The sequence below is a fragment of the Paroedura picta genome, chromosome 16 (genome assembly GCF_049243985.1).
Source record: "Paroedura picta isolate Pp20150507F chromosome 16, Ppicta_v3.0, whole genome shotgun sequence".
Lineage (NCBI taxonomy): Eukaryota > Metazoa > Chordata > Lepidosauria > Squamata > Gekkonidae > Paroedura > Paroedura picta.
Genome location: NC_135384.1, coordinates 20,678,420 through 20,696,479, shown reverse-complemented (window position 1 = coordinate 20,696,479; position 18,060 = coordinate 20,678,420). Strand labels below are relative to the sequence as shown.

The window sequence follows — 18,060 nt, the reverse complement described above, 5'->3', positions numbered from 1 at the left end:
GATCACAATCCTCAAGAATCTGAAGGCACTGCCGAATTCCTCCATGGGATTTTCTGCAAGTGATCTGGGATCTGAATTGCTTTGTCATTTAAATATGCATGTTCAGTTATGTTATTATGCCAATAAAGGTATTTGACTTTGAAACTGGCTCAGTAGAAGGCAGCTTTGTGTGTGTGTGCAGGGAGTCTGGAGCAGGAAAAGTGTCAAACCTTCTCTCCTCCCTTTATCATGGGTCCTGAAACAGCTGATGCTTACAAAGGAAGCTCCAAATATGGAATTCACAACATTTGGACCAGTTTGACCTTTAAAGAAATCATGTACTTGAACAACTGAAGCTGCCCTGTCCTGATGAAGATTTCTGGCTAGTCTAATCTGGTGGGACTGCTCTAGAGCAACTCCAAGTATGGAAGCATCTATCATGTTTTCATCCCACCGTTCATCTAAGGAGCTCCAATCAGCATACACAACTCTTCTCCTCCCAAACTGTCCTCACAATAACCTTGCAAGGAAGGTTTGACTCTGGTCCCTTAGATCCGGGGTAATCAATCTGTGTTCCTCTAGATTTCCATGGACTACAATTCCCATGAGCCCCTGCCAGTGTTTGCATTTGCTGGCAGGGGCTCATGGGAATTGTACTCCATGAACATCTGGAGGACCACAGGTTGACTACCCTTGCCTTAGATCCATTTCTGACACTGCTACATTACACTGGCCCCGTCGCCCTTTCCACTGATACCTCCCACTACGTCAGTGCCTTTGACAGCTCTGCACCAGAGCTCAGAACGAAAGCTGCTGTGCAGCTACCAAGAGCAGGAATGATGCCCTTCTGCACTGATCTTTCTTCTTTTGTGACTGTATTTACCTCACTTTCTTTGACATTAAAACACTGAGGATTAAACAATGTCATTAATTTTTCTCAGCCAATGCACAGCCTCATGCAACTATCAGCTTGCACTTGTCACTGATGGTCAATCGGCCCGGCCAGTACTTGGATGGGAGACCACCAAGGATCGCTGTCCATGGACATCTGGAGAGCCACACTCTGGCCACCTCTGCCCTAGAGTCTTGGGGTTCCATGAGAGTTCCCCATGAGCTCCCTAGTCTTCCCCCTGCCTAAATGGACTCGGCCACAAGCTGTTCCTGGCTTTGCTGCTTTCAATGACCTGGGAGCAGCATTCTTGTGTGGTTACCATGCTTGGGAAGGGAGGCGGAGCCTGGACACCTACCTCTGCCTCAAACCACCTCCTTTTTCTCCCTGCTCAACCCTCTTTGGGCCGTGGAGGCACGGCCAGCCGACATCACCTCCAGTCCAGTTTCGGGGCTCTTTGAAGCCCGAAAAATATTTCAGAGGCTCCTCCGCGGTCCAAAGGTTGAAAAAGGCTGCCCTGGAGGATTTCAAAGAACTAGCAGTTTTTAGCAGTAGAAAGCATCCCATGGCTAAATCCTCCCCTTGCCTGTTTCTCACCTCCCCACATCTCTTCCCGCCAGGCGGTTTAATTGTCTGAGACAAGCAGTGCTGGGAGGAGGCAGAAAGCAGAAAGGGAGGAAGTCAGCGGAGGGAGGCATCTGCTCTCCTCACTGGAGTCTCTTTTTATTCTGCTAAAAATGGTCTCCAGGCTGAACATCTGAACCTCCTCCCTCCAAAAGGAGAGGGACAGTTTAAAACTGGCACCGCAAACCTCAAGGAAGTCTCTTCAGACTGTCCACGGTCTATTATCTCTGGGGAGCAAATTGTTCCCTGTTTAAAATCAAGTATAAACCACAGAGGCATTTCCCTACCTTCAGCAACAGACCTTCCTCAGCCATGCAGAGCAAGGGGGGAGGCAACTGCAAAAGGTTCATCTGGGTAGATAATCACTCGCGTGCCCATTCCCATCTTTCACCGCATGCTGCCCTGATGTGCTCAGAGGCCTTTGGCAACACTGTCTATGCCACACGCTGGAAGGCCACAGGCCTGTCACTGCATTCTTGGCTGCAGCTCTAGATATCTGGAATTCTGGTCTCCTGGAGATCCGCCAGTCTCCTAGATTGACCACTTCTCTTGGGACGGACATTAAGGAGGGAGAGGGAAGTTAAAGGAGCCTGTGTGCTGGGGAACGCTGGGAGGGGATATTTAGAATTCAGAGTCATTTTTATAACTGAATGAGCATTGTGTCATCCTTCCAAAGATATGGAGCGAGATGCCTGAATAAAAATGACACACAAGCGGCTACTGACAGGCAGCGGCTAACCTCACTCATCTGCCAGGACCGCAGAATGGGCATTTTGTCTATATGAATGCACCCTGCCCTGCCCTGCCCTGGCCATGCTATGAACTGATCACACATGCCAAAGTCTGCACTCTGTCCTTGAGGTCGGCCTGTCAGAGGCCCAGAAGCAGACACTGTTCTCCCAGAGCTCCTTTACAGAATTCAGTCTTGTTAGGCAAAAGGATCCAGGATTAACAAAGCACCAGAGAGCTGGACTAGAATTTGGGAGATCTGGGTTCAAATTGGTACTCTGTCATAGAATCATAGAAAAATAGAGTTGGAAGGGACCTCATGGGTCATCTAGTCCAACCCCCTGAACTATGCAGGACACTCACATCCCAATCGCTCATCCACGCTGCCACCCCTTTGCCTTCACACCCCTTGTCCTTTCCTTTCCTTTTTTCCTGTCATGCTGTTGGGTGACTACTAACCAAGTCTTCTTCCATAGCTGACAGATCTAACAGCATGAGGAGCACCAATCTATCTTTATGCAGCTGGTTCCGGAGGTTATCCATAAGGGTGACCAGGACTGTTTCCATCCTGGGGCCAGGCCAGATGCCAGACTGGAATGGGTCAAACGGCGAAGTTTCCTCCAAGTATGCCAGGAGCTGACCTGCGGTGGCCCTCTCTACCTCCTTCCCCCAAGATGCGAGGCCGGGCAGTAGTTGATCGGGTTCTGCGGATTGAGCAATGGTTTCTGCAGCAGGGAATGAACCACTGTCTCCTTCAGCCCCCCTGGAAACTCTCCCAATGACAGGAGAATTGACAATGTCCATGAGGAGGACCCACTACCCTTCAATCACCCCCTTTAAGGAGCCAGGAAGGGCAAGGGTCAAGGGGGTACTTGGTCACTGCACCCAGCAACTTTTCCACTTCAGTTAAAGAGAGCTGCCTGAAGCCATCAAACATCTCCTCCCAAATCGGCCAAGGGGCCTCCAGTTCCTGTATAGTATCTATTATGGCAGGAAGTTTGCAGTGTTGTAACGAGACTTTGTCCACAAAGTTATTCACGAATCCCTCACAGCTTAGTTCCAATTGACTAAAATGTTGGCACCCTTCCTCAATAATTGGCCCGGGTGAGAGTTGCATTAAACTCATATTTAGCAACCTTCACTGCCATCTCATGCCCTCATAAGCGTGCAAGAGGATGTTCTCATTACATGGTTGCGAGTTTTCCTCCACAATCGCTCAACATGCCTCACCTCTTCCTCTTCCGAAGCTTCACTGTAGCTTCATGTAGCCTGCTTGAGGTGAGGGTGGAGAGGCTGTCAGGGAGTGATCTTGTCAATAGCAGCTGAAAGGCGGGAGTGCCAATCAACGACCAACACTGCCAACAAGTTGCCAGGAAGCATTGGGTCCCGCAGAGCATTTAGGAATCTCTCTCAATCATAGAATCATAGAGTTGGAAGATACCTCTAGGGTCATCTAGTCCAAGTCCTGCACAATGCAGGAACTCACAACTACCTGCCCACCCACAGTGACCCCAATTTCATGCCCAAGTGGCTCCCCCTAGCAAAACCCACCAGAATCCAGCCTGGCCTGGAGGGAATTCACCTACCATCCCACAGTGACAGTCAAGAGACAATCACGGGCACATCCCTTCTTGCCCACTCACAAGTTGCCTAAGTTCATAAAATCAGCATTTCAGTCAGAAAACAATTCTTCTCCATCTTCTATGACAGCCTTCAAGTATTTAAAGATGGTTATCATATCACCTCTTAGTCGTCTTCTCTCCAGATTAAACTGATCAAGCTCCCTCAACGTTTCCTCATATGCTTTGATCTCCAAACCCCTCAAGATCTTGGTAGGTCTCCTCTCTGGACACACTCCAGTTGCTCTACAACTTTCTTCAGTTGTGCCCAAACCTGAACACAGCACTCTAATCGTGGTCTTACCAGAGCAGAGCAAAGGGGTAACATCACCTCACCTAGAATAGCACCTAGAGTCGGGCATTCAGCGCATAGTGGTCTGACCATGGGACAGGGTTAACTGTCATCTGAACCACCTCTACCCCAGCCCCAAAGCTCAGACCAAGGGTATGGCCAGCAACTGCAAGAACCCTATCATCCAGGAATGGTGAGTCCACATGAATGTTGAAGTCCTGTTGGATAAGAGGCCTAAGGAACTGCAACTCCTAGGCAGCTGCCATCTCCAGCAGGCTCAGCAGGGCAGCTGGTGGTGTGTTGGGCAGATGGTATATCAACCAAATGGCCAAGTTCTTGACCAAATCCAACTCTAGGCCAACGCATTCCACCCCCGGGATGAATGGATCCAGGAGAGCCCTGAAGGTATATGAGTCCCAGACCAGTGTGGCCACCCATCCATTCATGAAAACTCAAGTTACACAAGATCTTCCAAAGCAACAGTCTTGTCATCGAGCACCCAGGTCTCGGTCACACATGCAAGGTCAACCTTGTGCTCCACAAAATACTGAGGACATTAATAGACCTGGTGTTACATAACACCAATGTCGGTACTACCCTAGCCTCCACTCCAGCATTCCTCAGGATGGGACAGAGGTTAGAAGGATTGAGAGCATATCCGTATGGTCATAGAATCATAGAATAATAGAGTTGGAAGGGACCTTCTGGGTCATCTAGTCCAACCCCCCGCACAATGCAGAACACTCACAACCCCATTGCTCATACACTGTAATCTGCTATCCCCTTAAACCTTCACAGAATCAGCCTCCTTGTCAGATGGCTATCCAGCTTCTGTTTAAAAAGTTCCAAAGATGGAGAATACACCACCTCCCAAGGAAGCCTGTTCCACTGAGAAACCACTCTATCAGGAACTACTTGAAAATGTTTAGACAGAATTTCTTTTGAATTAATTTCATCCCATTGGTTCTGGTCCATCCCTCTAGGGCAAAAGAGAACAACTTTGTTCCATCCTCTACATGGCAACCTTTTAGATACTAGAGGATGGTTATCAGATCCCCTCTCAGTCGTCTCCTCTCCAGGCTAAACAAACCAAGCTCCCCCAACCTTTCCACATACATCTTGGTCTCCAAACCCCTTACCATCATTGTTGCCCTCCTCTGGATATGCTCCACTTTGTCTACATCCCACTTCAACTGTGGTGCCCAAAACTGAACATAGTACTCCAAGTGAGGCCGAACCAGAGCACAGTAAAGCGGTACCATCATCTCCCATGATCTGGACACAATATTCCGTATGATACAGACCAAAATCCCATTTGCCTTTTTAGCCACCAAATCACTCTTCTGACTCGTGTTCAATGTATGGTCTACTAAAACTCCTAGATCCTTTTTGCTAAGACAAGTCTCCCGCATCCTATATTAGTGTAGATGGTTTTTCCTACCTAAATGCATAACTTTACATTTGTCCCTACTGAATTTCATTTTATTTAGTTTAGCCCAGTTCTTGAGCCTATCAAGATTGATAAATCAGAAATAAATCACGTGCCAGGAGTCATCGGACCACCATATCTCCCAATCCTTCTGTTGTCTCCCAGTCCTTCTATTGTCTGTCAACCCGATCTGTCTTGCAAGGACGTTGTAATAATGAAAAGGGAAGCGTATTGCAGACACCACTCCTGAGCTCCTTAGAGAAAAACAAACAAAAAAACTAGCCTAATAAATGATGAGGAATAACAGACTCAAAGAACCATAGAATTGGAAGTTACCCATATAGGCCGTCTAGTCCCGCCCCCTGCTCAGTGCAGGATCAGTCCAAAGCATCCAGGATAAGTACCTGTCCAGCCACTGCTTGAAGATTGCCAGTGAGGGGGAGCTCACCACCAGCTGATTACACCGTTGAACTACTCGGGCTGTGAAAAATCTTTTCCTGATATCTAGCTGATAAGGTAAAAGGTAAAGGTATCCCCTGTGCAAGCACTGAGTCATGTCTGACCCTTGGGGTGACGCCCTCTAGCGTTTTCATGGCAGACTCAATACGGGGTGGTTTGCCAGTGCCTTCCCCAGTCATGACCGTTTACCCCCCAGCAGCAAGCTGGGTACTCATTTTACCGACCTCGGAAGGATGGAAGGCTGAGTCAACCTTGAGCCGGCTGCTGGGATCGAACTCCCAACCTCATGAGCAAAGCTTTCAGGCGGCTGCCTTACCACTCTGCGCCACAAGAGGCTCTATCTAGCTGATACCATTCTACAAATAGTTTAAACCCATCATTTTATGTCCTATCCTCTGCTGCCAACAGGAATCATTCCCTGCCCTCCTCCAAGTAACAACCTTTCAAATTACTGTGAGTTTTAGTCTGAAATTATTGTGTTTTATATTAACTTTGTATTTAATCTATTTTAAAAACCGGGGGGGGGGGGGGGGGGATGGATGTCCTAAATAGTTAGCAATACAGCATGGAGGGTGGAGGAGTGACCTGTTGTTCAAAGGAAGACGACTAGAAATTCGACTAGAAATTCGACTAGACGACTAGAAATTCGACTAGAACACTAGAACACCACTAGAAATTCAGGCATGCTCAACCAATATTGAAACATTGAATGAACTGGGGGGAGGTGTTATCCCAAGATTACTAACAGCACACCCCATGGCTTTCAAGTCATTTTCGAGTCAACCCTAATACAAGTCCCTCTCTCTGCGCTCTGGTCTAAATGCTGTTCTGGGTAGATTGGCCTCCCTTGGTTTTATCCCCATCTTTCAATAATTACGTCTGTCCCATGATCCCTTCTGTCCCATCCCCACCCCCCCCCGGGTCTACAGATAAAAACTGGCAATTCAGGTCAGCAGATCAACTTCTCTGTTTGGCTTGGGGGTTCTTTTTAAGTGCAGCACCAAACCACAGAGCTGATCTGAGAGTGGTAAAGCTAAAGGGTAAGATTTGAGTCCTGTAGCAACATAAAGGATTTCCAGGGTACAAGTTTTTGAGAGTTAAAACTCCCACTGGCATCTGGCGAAGTGAGCTCTAAGTCTTGGAACTCTGAACGTTTTGTTGGTCATTAAGGAGCTACTGGACTCAGATCTTGCTCTTCAATTAGAGCCCAACACAGCTACCCACCCAAAACTGGTAAAGCTGAAATTCTTCAACCTACATGCATCAACAGAACAGCCAATGGGCTGAATGAGAAGATGGCTAATTAAATAATTAAAGGATCCTATGTGTTCCCAGAGCCTCTTGTGGCGCAGAGTGGTAAGCGGCAGACCCCAGCAGCCGGCTCAAGGTTGACTCAGCCTTCCATCCTTCCGAGGTCAGTAAAATGAGTACCCAGCTTGCTGGGGGGTAAACGGTAATGACTGGGGAAGGCACTGGCAAACCACCCCGTATTGAGTCTGCCATGAAAACGCTGGAGGGCATCACCCCAAGGGTCAGATATGACCTGGTGCTTTGCACACGGGATACCTTTACCTTTACCTTTTATGTGTTCCCAAAGGAGGCTGCCTGCTGCATCTCTGCATGGTCCACTGCTCTTCCAAACAGCCTCCACGAGAAGAGGCAGATTACTTGGCTCCATCTCTCACTGGGGATCATTGGCTCATTCACTGAAGAGGCAGCCTGTTGGACTGCTGCCAAGATAGGCTCCCTTGAGGGCATATGACCCATGCTCTTACTCCTCTAAAATAATGTCTTTGGGGCAGTCCACCTCCAATTTTGATCTCTGCACCCTCGTTTTATGCCTATTACACCACTGCTAGATCTTCTTCCTGTACTGTACTACTACCTTGTCTGTCAAGATGGGCCTTTGAGACTTTACTATGCTGGAAGCTGCTCTGGGATCCTATTAGAGAAGAAAAGTGGGGTATAAATATCCAAATAAATATAAAATAAAGAAAGAAGAGTAGGGTTTTTATTGTTGGGAGTGAGTGACTCAGCATTCCTGGACACTGGGAACTGCTACATCACTCTAAGCGCGTACAGATGTTATCTCCTTGAATGGGACACGTCTCCTTGTCTTAACCTGGGAGCTGCCCTCTGACCCCTCCTCTCTCTCCTTTGTCCTCTCACTCTCTCCCCATGGCATTCCATGGAGAAACAGGTCTCTGCATGTCTCTTCTGCAGAGACAATGCCCTCAAACCCCCACACACATGATGCTGGACAAGCCAGCCACTGGCAATAGGGAAGGTACTCTTTAAATCAGGCTTCTCTCTCTCTTCTTCTGACTGCAACCTGAATGTGAATTGTATCTACTTGGATAAGTGTAAATGTACCCTATTTTTGCAACATACATTTATTTACTAGACTCAGTTTCATTCTTCTATGACTGGTCAACACTAGGGATACCAGACCCCCACTAGGACTTGGCACTCCCCCCCCCCGCTTCAGGGATTCAAGGAGGGGAGGGAAAGCCCCCTGTCCCCCATACCTGAAACTTACGGAACCTCCATTTGCGGCTCTGCTGCCCACAGACACCGCCCACCACCATCACACCACTTCCCCATGAAACTTGAAGCCACACACCAACGGTGGCTTTGTAAGGTTAGGGTGGGAGGAGTGGCCACAGCAGGGATGGGCAATGTCTGCAGATGGCGGAGCTGCAGATGGAGGCTCTGCAAGTTTTGGGTGGGGGGGGGAATGGGTGCAAGCTGCAGCGTGTGGGGACAAAATGATAGTTTTGCCCAAAAAACAGAGCATGATCTCTGACATGCTGAAGTCATTTTTGTGTGGTGTCAGCCCATCAGGGAGCTCCTAGACCAGGGGTGGGCAAACTGCAGCCCTCCAGATGTCCATGGACTACAATTTTCTGGCAGGGGCTCATGGGAATTGTAGTCCATGGACTTCTGGAGTTTGCCTACCCCTGTCCTAGACCATGCCCCCAAATTCCCCTGCTGCCATCCCAATGCCACCTGGCAACCCTAGGCAAAACTCTGCTTTCTTAGCCAAATATCCTTAATATTTATACCCCACTTTTCTCTGTCTTAAGGAGTCTCAAAGGGGCTGACAATTGTCTTCCGTTCGTCTCCCCACAATAGGCATCTTGTGAGATAGGTGTGGCTGAGAGAGTTCTGAGAGAACTGTGACTGACCCAAGGTCACCCAGAAGACTTCATGTGGAGGGTTGGAGAACCAAACTCAGTCACACCATGCTCGGCAAAACCTTAATATACATTTCATGTTCAAAGACTTTTGGTATGCATTCTACCAGGTAGAGGAAACGTTATTTGCATTTCTTCTAGGCCTATATGAATTGAACTGCAGTGACTCACACACACACGTGAGATCTTGGGCCATACTGAAACCATATACACGAGCACTTTTGGATACTTGGCCTTGAACAATCTCGGGGGGGAGGGTCCTCCAAACCTGCCAGGCTCTTAAGACCAAAAAAGTCTTTGAACATGAAATGTATATTAAGGTTTAGCCCAGCATGGTGTAACTGAGTTTGGTTCTCCAATCGTCCACATGAAGTCTTCTGGGTGACCTTGGGTCAGTCACAATTCTCTCAGAACTCTCTCAGCCACACCTATCTCACAAGATGCCTATTGTGATTGATTTAATCCATGCCTTCTTCAACTAGGGCTTTAATCACATATTAAAATTTGTTCTACCAATTGATCAGTGGAAAGTGATCGCGATCTTGTCAGATCTTGGAAGCTCAGAGAGGGACCACCAAAGAGGGCAATGTGAACCACCTCTGCTTCTCACTTGCCTTGAAAGCAAGGTGACCCCTTGTTGGGGGTCACCATAAGTCAGGTGTGCCTTGATGGCACATATTTGTAATTGCTCAGGGGTGCTGACTTAAACGTTCATCATTATGTAGATATCTGTCTCTCTCTGTCTCTCTTTCTCACACACACACACACACACACACACACACACACACGTATGCAGTTGCATATAGAAGCTGACTTCCTCTTTTCACAGTCAAGGCCTCACAACAAGAATTTAAAGATAGCTTTTCCTTTCAGTTTGCATCTCAAAACACTAGCGAGTTCCTCTTGCAGCAGAAAATTGAAGTGACATCCCTGCAGGTGCAAATCAGCACAAGCAACTAAACTCAACTGCTGGATCAGTGCTGATGCTTAACACACCTCCTTCCACCATACTGGCAGGTCTTGAAGTTGTTTAGCTTTGAAAGCCATTCTTGGCCTTGACATGGTACTGCTCACTTCCCATCCCCACAGTGGCTGAAACAGAACCTATTAAAATTAGGCATCATGTTGGGGATGAAATACAGAAGCAATATTTCCATCCAACAGCAAGCTCTAGCTTGGGTTTCCAACTCAGTGCTCAGAAACCTCGAGGTCTGGGGATGGAGCCTGGGAAAGTGGGGTTTAGGGACAGGAAGGGCCTAGTTGGGATCCAGTGCCACACAATCCACCTTGTACATGTTTTAAATGAATAAATCATGGATAAATAAGTGATTTATGTAATCAGGAGATCAGTTGTCATTCCAGGAGATCTCCAGCCTCCACCTGGAGGCTGGCAACCCAAACTGTCACCTGTCTCTTAAACAAACAAACAGACAAAAACATTAAAAGTCACTGCATGACAGTCCCTACCACAGTCATGCTTTTTTTGTAGGATAGATCTGGCACCACCTTCACACTCCATGGAGGTATACTGCCTCCCTCCCCACTGAAACATCACCAGAGAGCCAAAGCTCAAAGAATCATACAGCTAGAAGGGGCCACCCAGGCCATCTAGTCCAGCCCCCTGCTCAATGCAAGATTAGCCTAAAGCATCCAGGATAAGTACCTGTCCAGCTGCTGCTTAAAAACTGCCAGTTTGGGGGAGCTCACCACCTCCTTAGGCAGCCTATTCCACTGCTGAACTACTCTGACTGTGAATCCCCACCCCACCCCGATATCTAGCCAACATCATTCTACACATAGTTTAAACCCATTACTGCGGGTCCTCTCCTCTGCTGCCAATAAGAACCTTTCCCTGCCCTCCTTTCAAATACAGCTGTCCCCTCTCAACCTCCTCTTCTCCAGGGTGAACATTTCCAAGCCCCTCCGCCTTTCCTCGCAGGGGTTGGTCCCCAGGGCCCGGATCATTTTCGTTGCCCATTACAGTCATCTAGATTGCACCAGGCTTTCTGTTCCAAACATTTTATTTTTATTATTTGATTTATTAATTGATGATTTACTGCAGGGCCAAGCCAGCTCATGGGGGTTTACAATAAAACACACAGGAATTGCCAGGGTTCTGTTGTCACGGAAGTGCCCATATATGGACCGTCCTGGAAGTATGCAAATGATCACCGGAACATGGCCCATACTTTATCTGTGCCACAGAACCACAGAATAGTCCCGTTGAACTAAACAAAGAGACCCCATTTGATTTCTGTAATCCGACATCTATTACATGGTTTATCAGATGTTTCATCCTATGGATAGCATCAATTTACACCTTTGAGTTTCAGTGGGAGAAGCAGATGTTGTTAAATCTTTAACACTTAGCTTCTCTTAATCTTGGATAGAGAAAAAATAAAAGGAAGGCATCATTCTTTCAGCCGGACTCTGGCTTTGACTTCTGGGACTGTATTGGATGCTCTGCACGCTTCACCCATGGCAAGAGATGTGTGGAAGATGTGCATTACAGCTGGTCAAAATGCGGCCATGAGGGTCCTCTCTGGGACATCTTGGAGGGCCCATATTCAGCCGGTACTTTGTCATCTTCATTGGTTACCAGTCTGTTTCCCAATCAAGTTCAAGGTAGTGGTTTTAACCTTCAAGGCTATATGCGCCTTGGGCCCTGCTTATCTGCTCCCTGAAGGGCTTGCAAGATGGAACTCTTCTGCCAGGCATATGGTTGAGGCTGGAGTTACCATAGACCAGGGGTAGTAAACCTGTGGTCCTCCAGATGTTCATGGACAAATGCTGGCAGGAGCTCATGGGAATTGTAGTCCATGGACATCTGGAGGACCACAGGTTGACTACCCCTGCCATAGATGAATCCCTTAACAACTGTTAGATCAAGACCCTCGCTCCCAATGAAAGAGAGTTCTTGGCTCCAGTCGGACAGTGGGAGAGGTTGGGGGGGAGGGGTTGTATCACCATCTTTTAATGTTAATGTCAATGTTTATTGTATACTTTTGAAGGGTTTTAGGGGATTGGACTGGTTTTTATTGTTTTATTGTAAACCGCCACAAGTCCGCATAGAGTGCGGCGGTATATGAATACGAAAATAAATAAATAAAAATAAATTCTTAGAGACAACCTTGTCCTGTAATCTCTGCTGCGTTTCCCACTTTGTGGGGGATGGGTCCAGCACCTGGCATCAGCAGCAATCTGACAAGAGTTTAGGGAGAGGATGGAGGAGAGTGTGTTCGGAATCATAGAGGCTGGAAACAGAAGGTACATGTTCCAGGGTAGTCCTCCAGACACCTCCCAGCCCAGCAGATTAACCTTGAGCCAGTTCCAGGAGGCCAGTACTGAAAACCAATCAATAAATAAATACATCTGGTGAGAAAGGGTGAAACCAGTGCCAGCAGGTCTGATAATGCCTGGAAGCTCTGGCCGATTAGTCAAGAAATCAGTTCTCAGGAGAAGGCAAACCAAGACCAACTTTCGTGGTCACAAACAAACCAATATGGGATTGGATCCTGTCTCTTTCTCTGCTGGTGAAAGAGGGAAGAACGGTCCCCTTGGGACCCTGTAAAGGGCCACAATGAGGACCGTGGATCCCGCATGGACAAATGCTTCTCTGGAGGCAGATGCAATGAGAAGGGAAACTGAACAAGCAGGAAACCTGGTAGGATCCAGCCCAGGATCTATGGCCATTTTCCTTGGAATGTGGCACATATTGTGCCTTCTGTTTAGCACGCCATCCACCCCGATCTCTCTGAACGGAAGCACACACTCACTTCCTAGCATCCCGTCACTTCACTTGGCAGCCTTCCACTCCCGAGACGTCACCCAGGGCCCACCTATTAGCATTTTCTCCTTTCCCCCAAATGCCTCAAACAAAGCCAAACTGAATGAGCTGTCTGCCTCCCAAGTCTGCCATCACTACTAAGAAGCCTGTATGCATGCATGTATATTGCAGCCCACGGATGCAGTGGCAGTGCCAAGCAAGACCATGCACATGTGTACACGTGCATGATTTTGAATGATCCCAGCAGGCTCTTAAAAATCTGGCCTGCAAACTGCAAGTCAGAACGATTTACTCAAATAAGAACAGCAGTGTTTTGTGAGCCCTGTAAGATGCGGGGGGGGGGGGCTTAGATGGGAATCTATGCACTTTAAGCATGTCCTGCTGGGGATGGGGAGTGACGGATGTGGCCTCTTCCCCTGGGGCATCTAAGATTGTTTACAAGCATGATGGAAGTGTGCCAGAAGGTCAAGGAAATGTGACCTTTGGCCCGAGACACCTCATTGGCTCCCACCATCTGCTTTGTGGCACACTAACCCACATTGTAATCTCTTTATTTATAGATTACGTTGCTATCCAGGCCCTTCCTCCATGGAGCTCAGCACATGCACCCCTCTTTAATCCTCAGTACAACCCTGTGAGGAAGGCTAGATGGGAAAAGAGTAATAAATCCAAGGTAACTTTATGTCAAATTGAGGATTGGATTCTGGTCTCTCCCTAAGCTAAACACCCAACACTCTTACTACTGAATGACACAAACCAGCAGGGCTGCTATAATGTTGCCATGAGCAACTTTTAATTGCGTGATCATGAATTTCCTTGGACATCTACAAACTCATACCCCCCCCCCCTTCTAGCTCCTCTCTCTAGGCCCTGTTTCCTTCACTTCTTGACTGCCTTTTCACCAATGGAAGATGGAAAGATTTCAGATCTGCCATTCCCTTGGCCACTAGCTTTTCACTACTAACTCCTAGGCACTGGGGTCCAAGGGGAGGGTCTCTGATCATCACAAGGTATATGGGGGGGGGGGCAGGAAAGGTGGCCAATCTGTTCTGCTGGAGCTGGAGGTAAGGGGGGGGAGGATTGGAGAAGAGCAGATGGCGACTGTGCCTCTCTCCCTAATTGTGTTAGGAGATGTCTGTCCCCCCCCCCAACATACAGCCCCCAGCCAAGGTGGGTTGGCTGTGCTGGAAACCGAGATTCTCATCAGATGTCTTTCCTTGACTATCAGCAGCCAGCTGTAAAAAGGATTAATTAATAGTCCCTCCTCCGCCTTCAGCATTTCATAAAAGCAACGCCTTTCAGGATAAGAAAAAAGACAAGGATGGGAATGGTCTCTATTTCTACCAAATCAAGCTGCCTCAGCATCTCTCTGGCTGCCAGACTGCGGGGGGGGGGGGGGGGAGGATGTGTGATCTCTTGCAACCCCACCCTTTTCCTTTTTTCTAGATTTTGCACTAGGAATCAAAAAGAAGGCAGGGCAGGGGTCTCGAACGCTGGCACCGTCTGCCATGACATCGGTGGCTCAGCTATCAGGTCTCCATTCTTTTGATTCAGGGTTTCAAAGCCCGGTTTTGTCAAAAGGCAGCCCTCCCCCTCCCCGCTTTTAGGGTGGGAGAGTTATGCAGCGCTCTTTAGCAAGCAAGCTGCATCGTCCCTTCTGAGGATGCATTTTCAGTGCATGCAGGAAAAACAGAAACGCAGACAAAACGAACTCCTTCCTGTCATTTTGTGTGGGCCTAGTGAGCAGAATCTGTTACAGGCGTTGCAAAATGAAGGCCTAAACAGGAAATCCTATTGTGGAAGAGACAGAAGATGCCTCTACTTCTCTAGCAGGATACGGCCTAGTTCTCACCGAGAGCAGATGAGGAGGTAAACCTGTGGCTGGACTGTACCATTTCATGCTATTGCACCTATGGGCTTGCCATGATTCAACATTCTTTCATTAAAAATAATCTTTGAGTGTAGAAAATTAGGAAATTGGGAGACCAGGTTAAAATCTTTCCCCACGATTTAGGGATCTCCATCCAGTGAGATCTGTTGGCAGAGAGAAGCGTTCATCATGTGAGTTCCCACCTAAAGTGGTACAGTCCAGACACAATTTTACCCCTTCTGCTGCTGTGTCTGAGAACAGTGGCTTTGGCAGGGTCTCCTTTTTGTGTGGAAAATATGACAGTTCTACCGAGCAGTTCAGCCCAATCTCTGCATACTACTGTTTCTCTCAAGGCCCCCCTGTCAATGCTGCTGAGGGACACAACACACAAAGGCCTACCTGGATTGGGGCTGTGCTGAAGTGGATCTTGCGGTTAGGGGCAGGCTCCTCCTCTTCCGACAGCCCAGGGATCTCCACACAGCTGGATTCCGGCGCATACAGTCCATCGGCATCCTCATCTTCGTCCAGCCCGCTCCCTCCCGAGTCCTCCCCCAGCCCGCTGTAGGCACTAATGTCCACCAGGTCAGCCTCAGAGAAGTCCTCCTTCTTGGACTCGTCGCCCAGGTCATTCTCCTCTGGTCCCTCAGCCTTGACCTCACAGTATGCGTCTGCCAACGGGTCTGGAGTCTCTAGGTGCCTCTCCCTGGACTGTCCGCCATTCTCCAGGGCCGCGTGCACCATGACCTCGGCCTGGATCACTTCGGCCCGAGCAGTGTCCGAGCCTTTGGAGACCTTGCCACGCTCCTCGGCCGCTGCGACCGCTACCTCGGCCGCCTCAAATTCCTGCTCCGAGTCCCCGCTCTCCTCCACTTCCACGGGCTTTATCTTCCGGACCTCTTGGACCTTCTGGGGACGCAGGCCCACACTACTGTCCTTGTCCCCCGCCTTGACTCCCGCCAGTCCACCGGCAGGGAGTTTGTTCTGGGGTTTGTCAGCCTCTAGCCTGCCCCTTACCTGGAGGATAGGCCCATCGCTGCCCTGCCCTTCCGCCTTGGCCCCTTCCGGAGCCTGGAGGAAAACCCTGGACCTTTTCGGGACAATCTTAGAGTTGAGGGGCCCAGCTTTGCCCGGGGCCTTGTGCAGATTGTTCCTCAGGTCGGCCTTCTCGAAGACGGCGCTGAGCTGGCTGACGGTGGGCGAGACGGCCTCGGCGTCCAGCTTGTCCAGGGACTCGGTGCTGCCGTTGAAGCGGACCACCACGTCCAGCTTCCTGTCCTGGAAGCCGGCGCGCTCCTTCCGCAGGAGCAGCTTGTTGGTGGTCTCCTTCTCCTGGAGGCTCCTCTCGAAGATCTTGCGGGTCTCCTGCAGTTTGGAGAGGGGCTTGTCGGGCTTGGTGTCAAAGCGGCTGACCCGCTCGGAGACGCTGGTGCCCAGCTTCAGCAGGGCGCTGTGGTCCACGTTCTCGTTCAGGCTGCTGGCCCTGGGCAAGGACAGGCGCACCGGCTTCTCCTTCATCTTGGCCAGCTCCACGGCCCCCTCGCCCCCTGGCGGGGCCGCCGTGCCCATCTGCAGGAACATGTTCTTGATCCGGTGGACGTTGGAGCCATACTTCTTGTTGCGGGCGGCTTTCTTGGCCTCCTCGCTCTCCGCGTTGCCAAGGGCATCCTTGCCGCCTTTCAGGGTTTGGATGCCGGCCTCATAGGCGTTCCGATGCGGGGAGGCGCTCCTTAAGCCGCTGCCGTTGCCGCCGCTGCCGCTGCTGCTGTTGCTGCCGCCGCCGCCGCCGGGAGTGGGATGGGGCTCGGTCTTCATCATGGTTCAGCAGCTGTGGGGGTGTCGCGGACACCACATAGCCCCCCGCCCGCCCTCCCCCGCCTGTCCGCCCGTCCGCCGCCCGCCCGCCGCCCGGGACTCACATCGCGAGGGAGGCCGCGCCGCTACCACACGCCGCGCATTGTGTCCGGGGGCCGCGGGGGCGAGCGGCGGACCCGGCGGCCAGGCAGGCGGGCAGAGCCTCCGGAGGGGCTGCGGCGCGTCCAGGCCCCGCTCCGTCCCCGTCGCGCGCAGCCCCTTCTCGCGCCGCCCGGGAGGGAGGGAGGGAGGGAGGGCGCTTCCTTCCCCCGCCGGAGGATGAGGATGGCGAGGATCGCGCAGCCCGGAGGATGGAGACGCGGCGCTTCTGCAAACAGCCCAAAAAAAAAAAAAAAAAGGAAAGGGAAAAAAAAAATCCGGGGAGGGGGGGCGGGGAAGGGGAAAAAAAATCCCGCTGGGTCTTAAAGCGATCGCGCTGCTCTTCCCAGCCTCTCGCGGCCGCGCCGGGGAAGGAAGAGAAAGGGCCAGGCGCGCGCTCTTCCTCTCGCGCTTCCCCTCCCGCCAGACAACAGCCCGGGCGGCGGGGGGGCTGGGGGGGGCTGGACCCACTGAACTCGTCAACCCAATTGTGCGCAGGGAGGGGCGGGAGACGCAGGCGCCCCCTCCCTCCCTCCCCCCCCTCAGGCTCGCTCTGCCGGCCGGTGAATGATTAAGAAGGGGGAGGGAAACCATTGTGCCCCCCCCTCCCCCCAGTTTGCTCCCGCGTGTCGGCGAGCTTTGCGCGCATCGCGGAGGAAACGCAGCCGCCGGCACGAGGGCGCTTAGGACCAGGCAGAATAAGAAGCCGTTACAAGCGGCCTCGTGTCGATAGGGCCGCCGAGCAGAAAAGAGCAAGCTTTCGAATGCCTCAGAGCTCTTCTTCGCGGGCTGGTTGGAGGGTGCTGTGTGGCGCTGAGCATCGCTGTCCTAAGCAGAGTGCTACTCGGGTCTTGCCGATGGGGCAGACTTTGAGGGAAACGGGCTTGGACGGCACTGTTGATTTTTTTTTTATTAGTTTCAACGTGTCATTGAAGGCATTTCTCTCCCAACCGTTTTGGCATTCGTTCCCATGAGCAAACGGTGCAGTTCTAAACAGAGTCCCCCCCCTTCTGGGGCCAGCTGGCTTCAAGTCCAGTAGTGCCTTTAGGGACCAGCAAAATTTTCAGGGCATGAGCTTTCATGAGTCAAAGCTCCCTTCATCAGATACAAAGGCTGTTGATTTAGGATTGTGTTGCAACCCCACAATGAAATTGTGGGATAATGTCAGCCTCTGGCATCCCACCAGCCTCGGTGCATTGAGATATAAGATGGACTCACAAGCAGCTGCTTGGAATT

The 18,060-nt window shown here is 50.3% G+C and overlaps 1 protein-coding gene across 1 annotated transcript in view; it reads right to left on the bottom strand.

Annotated features, from left to right (window-relative positions):
* Positions 1-17,079, bottom strand: part of PPP1R9B (protein phosphatase 1 regulatory subunit 9B) — a 91,590-nt gene extending 74,511 nt beyond the window's left edge. The window contains exon 1 of the mRNA XM_077314119.1: positions 15,274-17,079. Coding sequence (XP_077170234.1) covers positions 15,274-16,689 — 1,416 coding nt within the window. The 5' untranslated portion in view covers positions 16,690-17,079. The remainder of the gene's footprint in view (positions 1-15,273) is intronic.
* Positions 17,080-18,060: the final 981 nt, after the last annotated feature.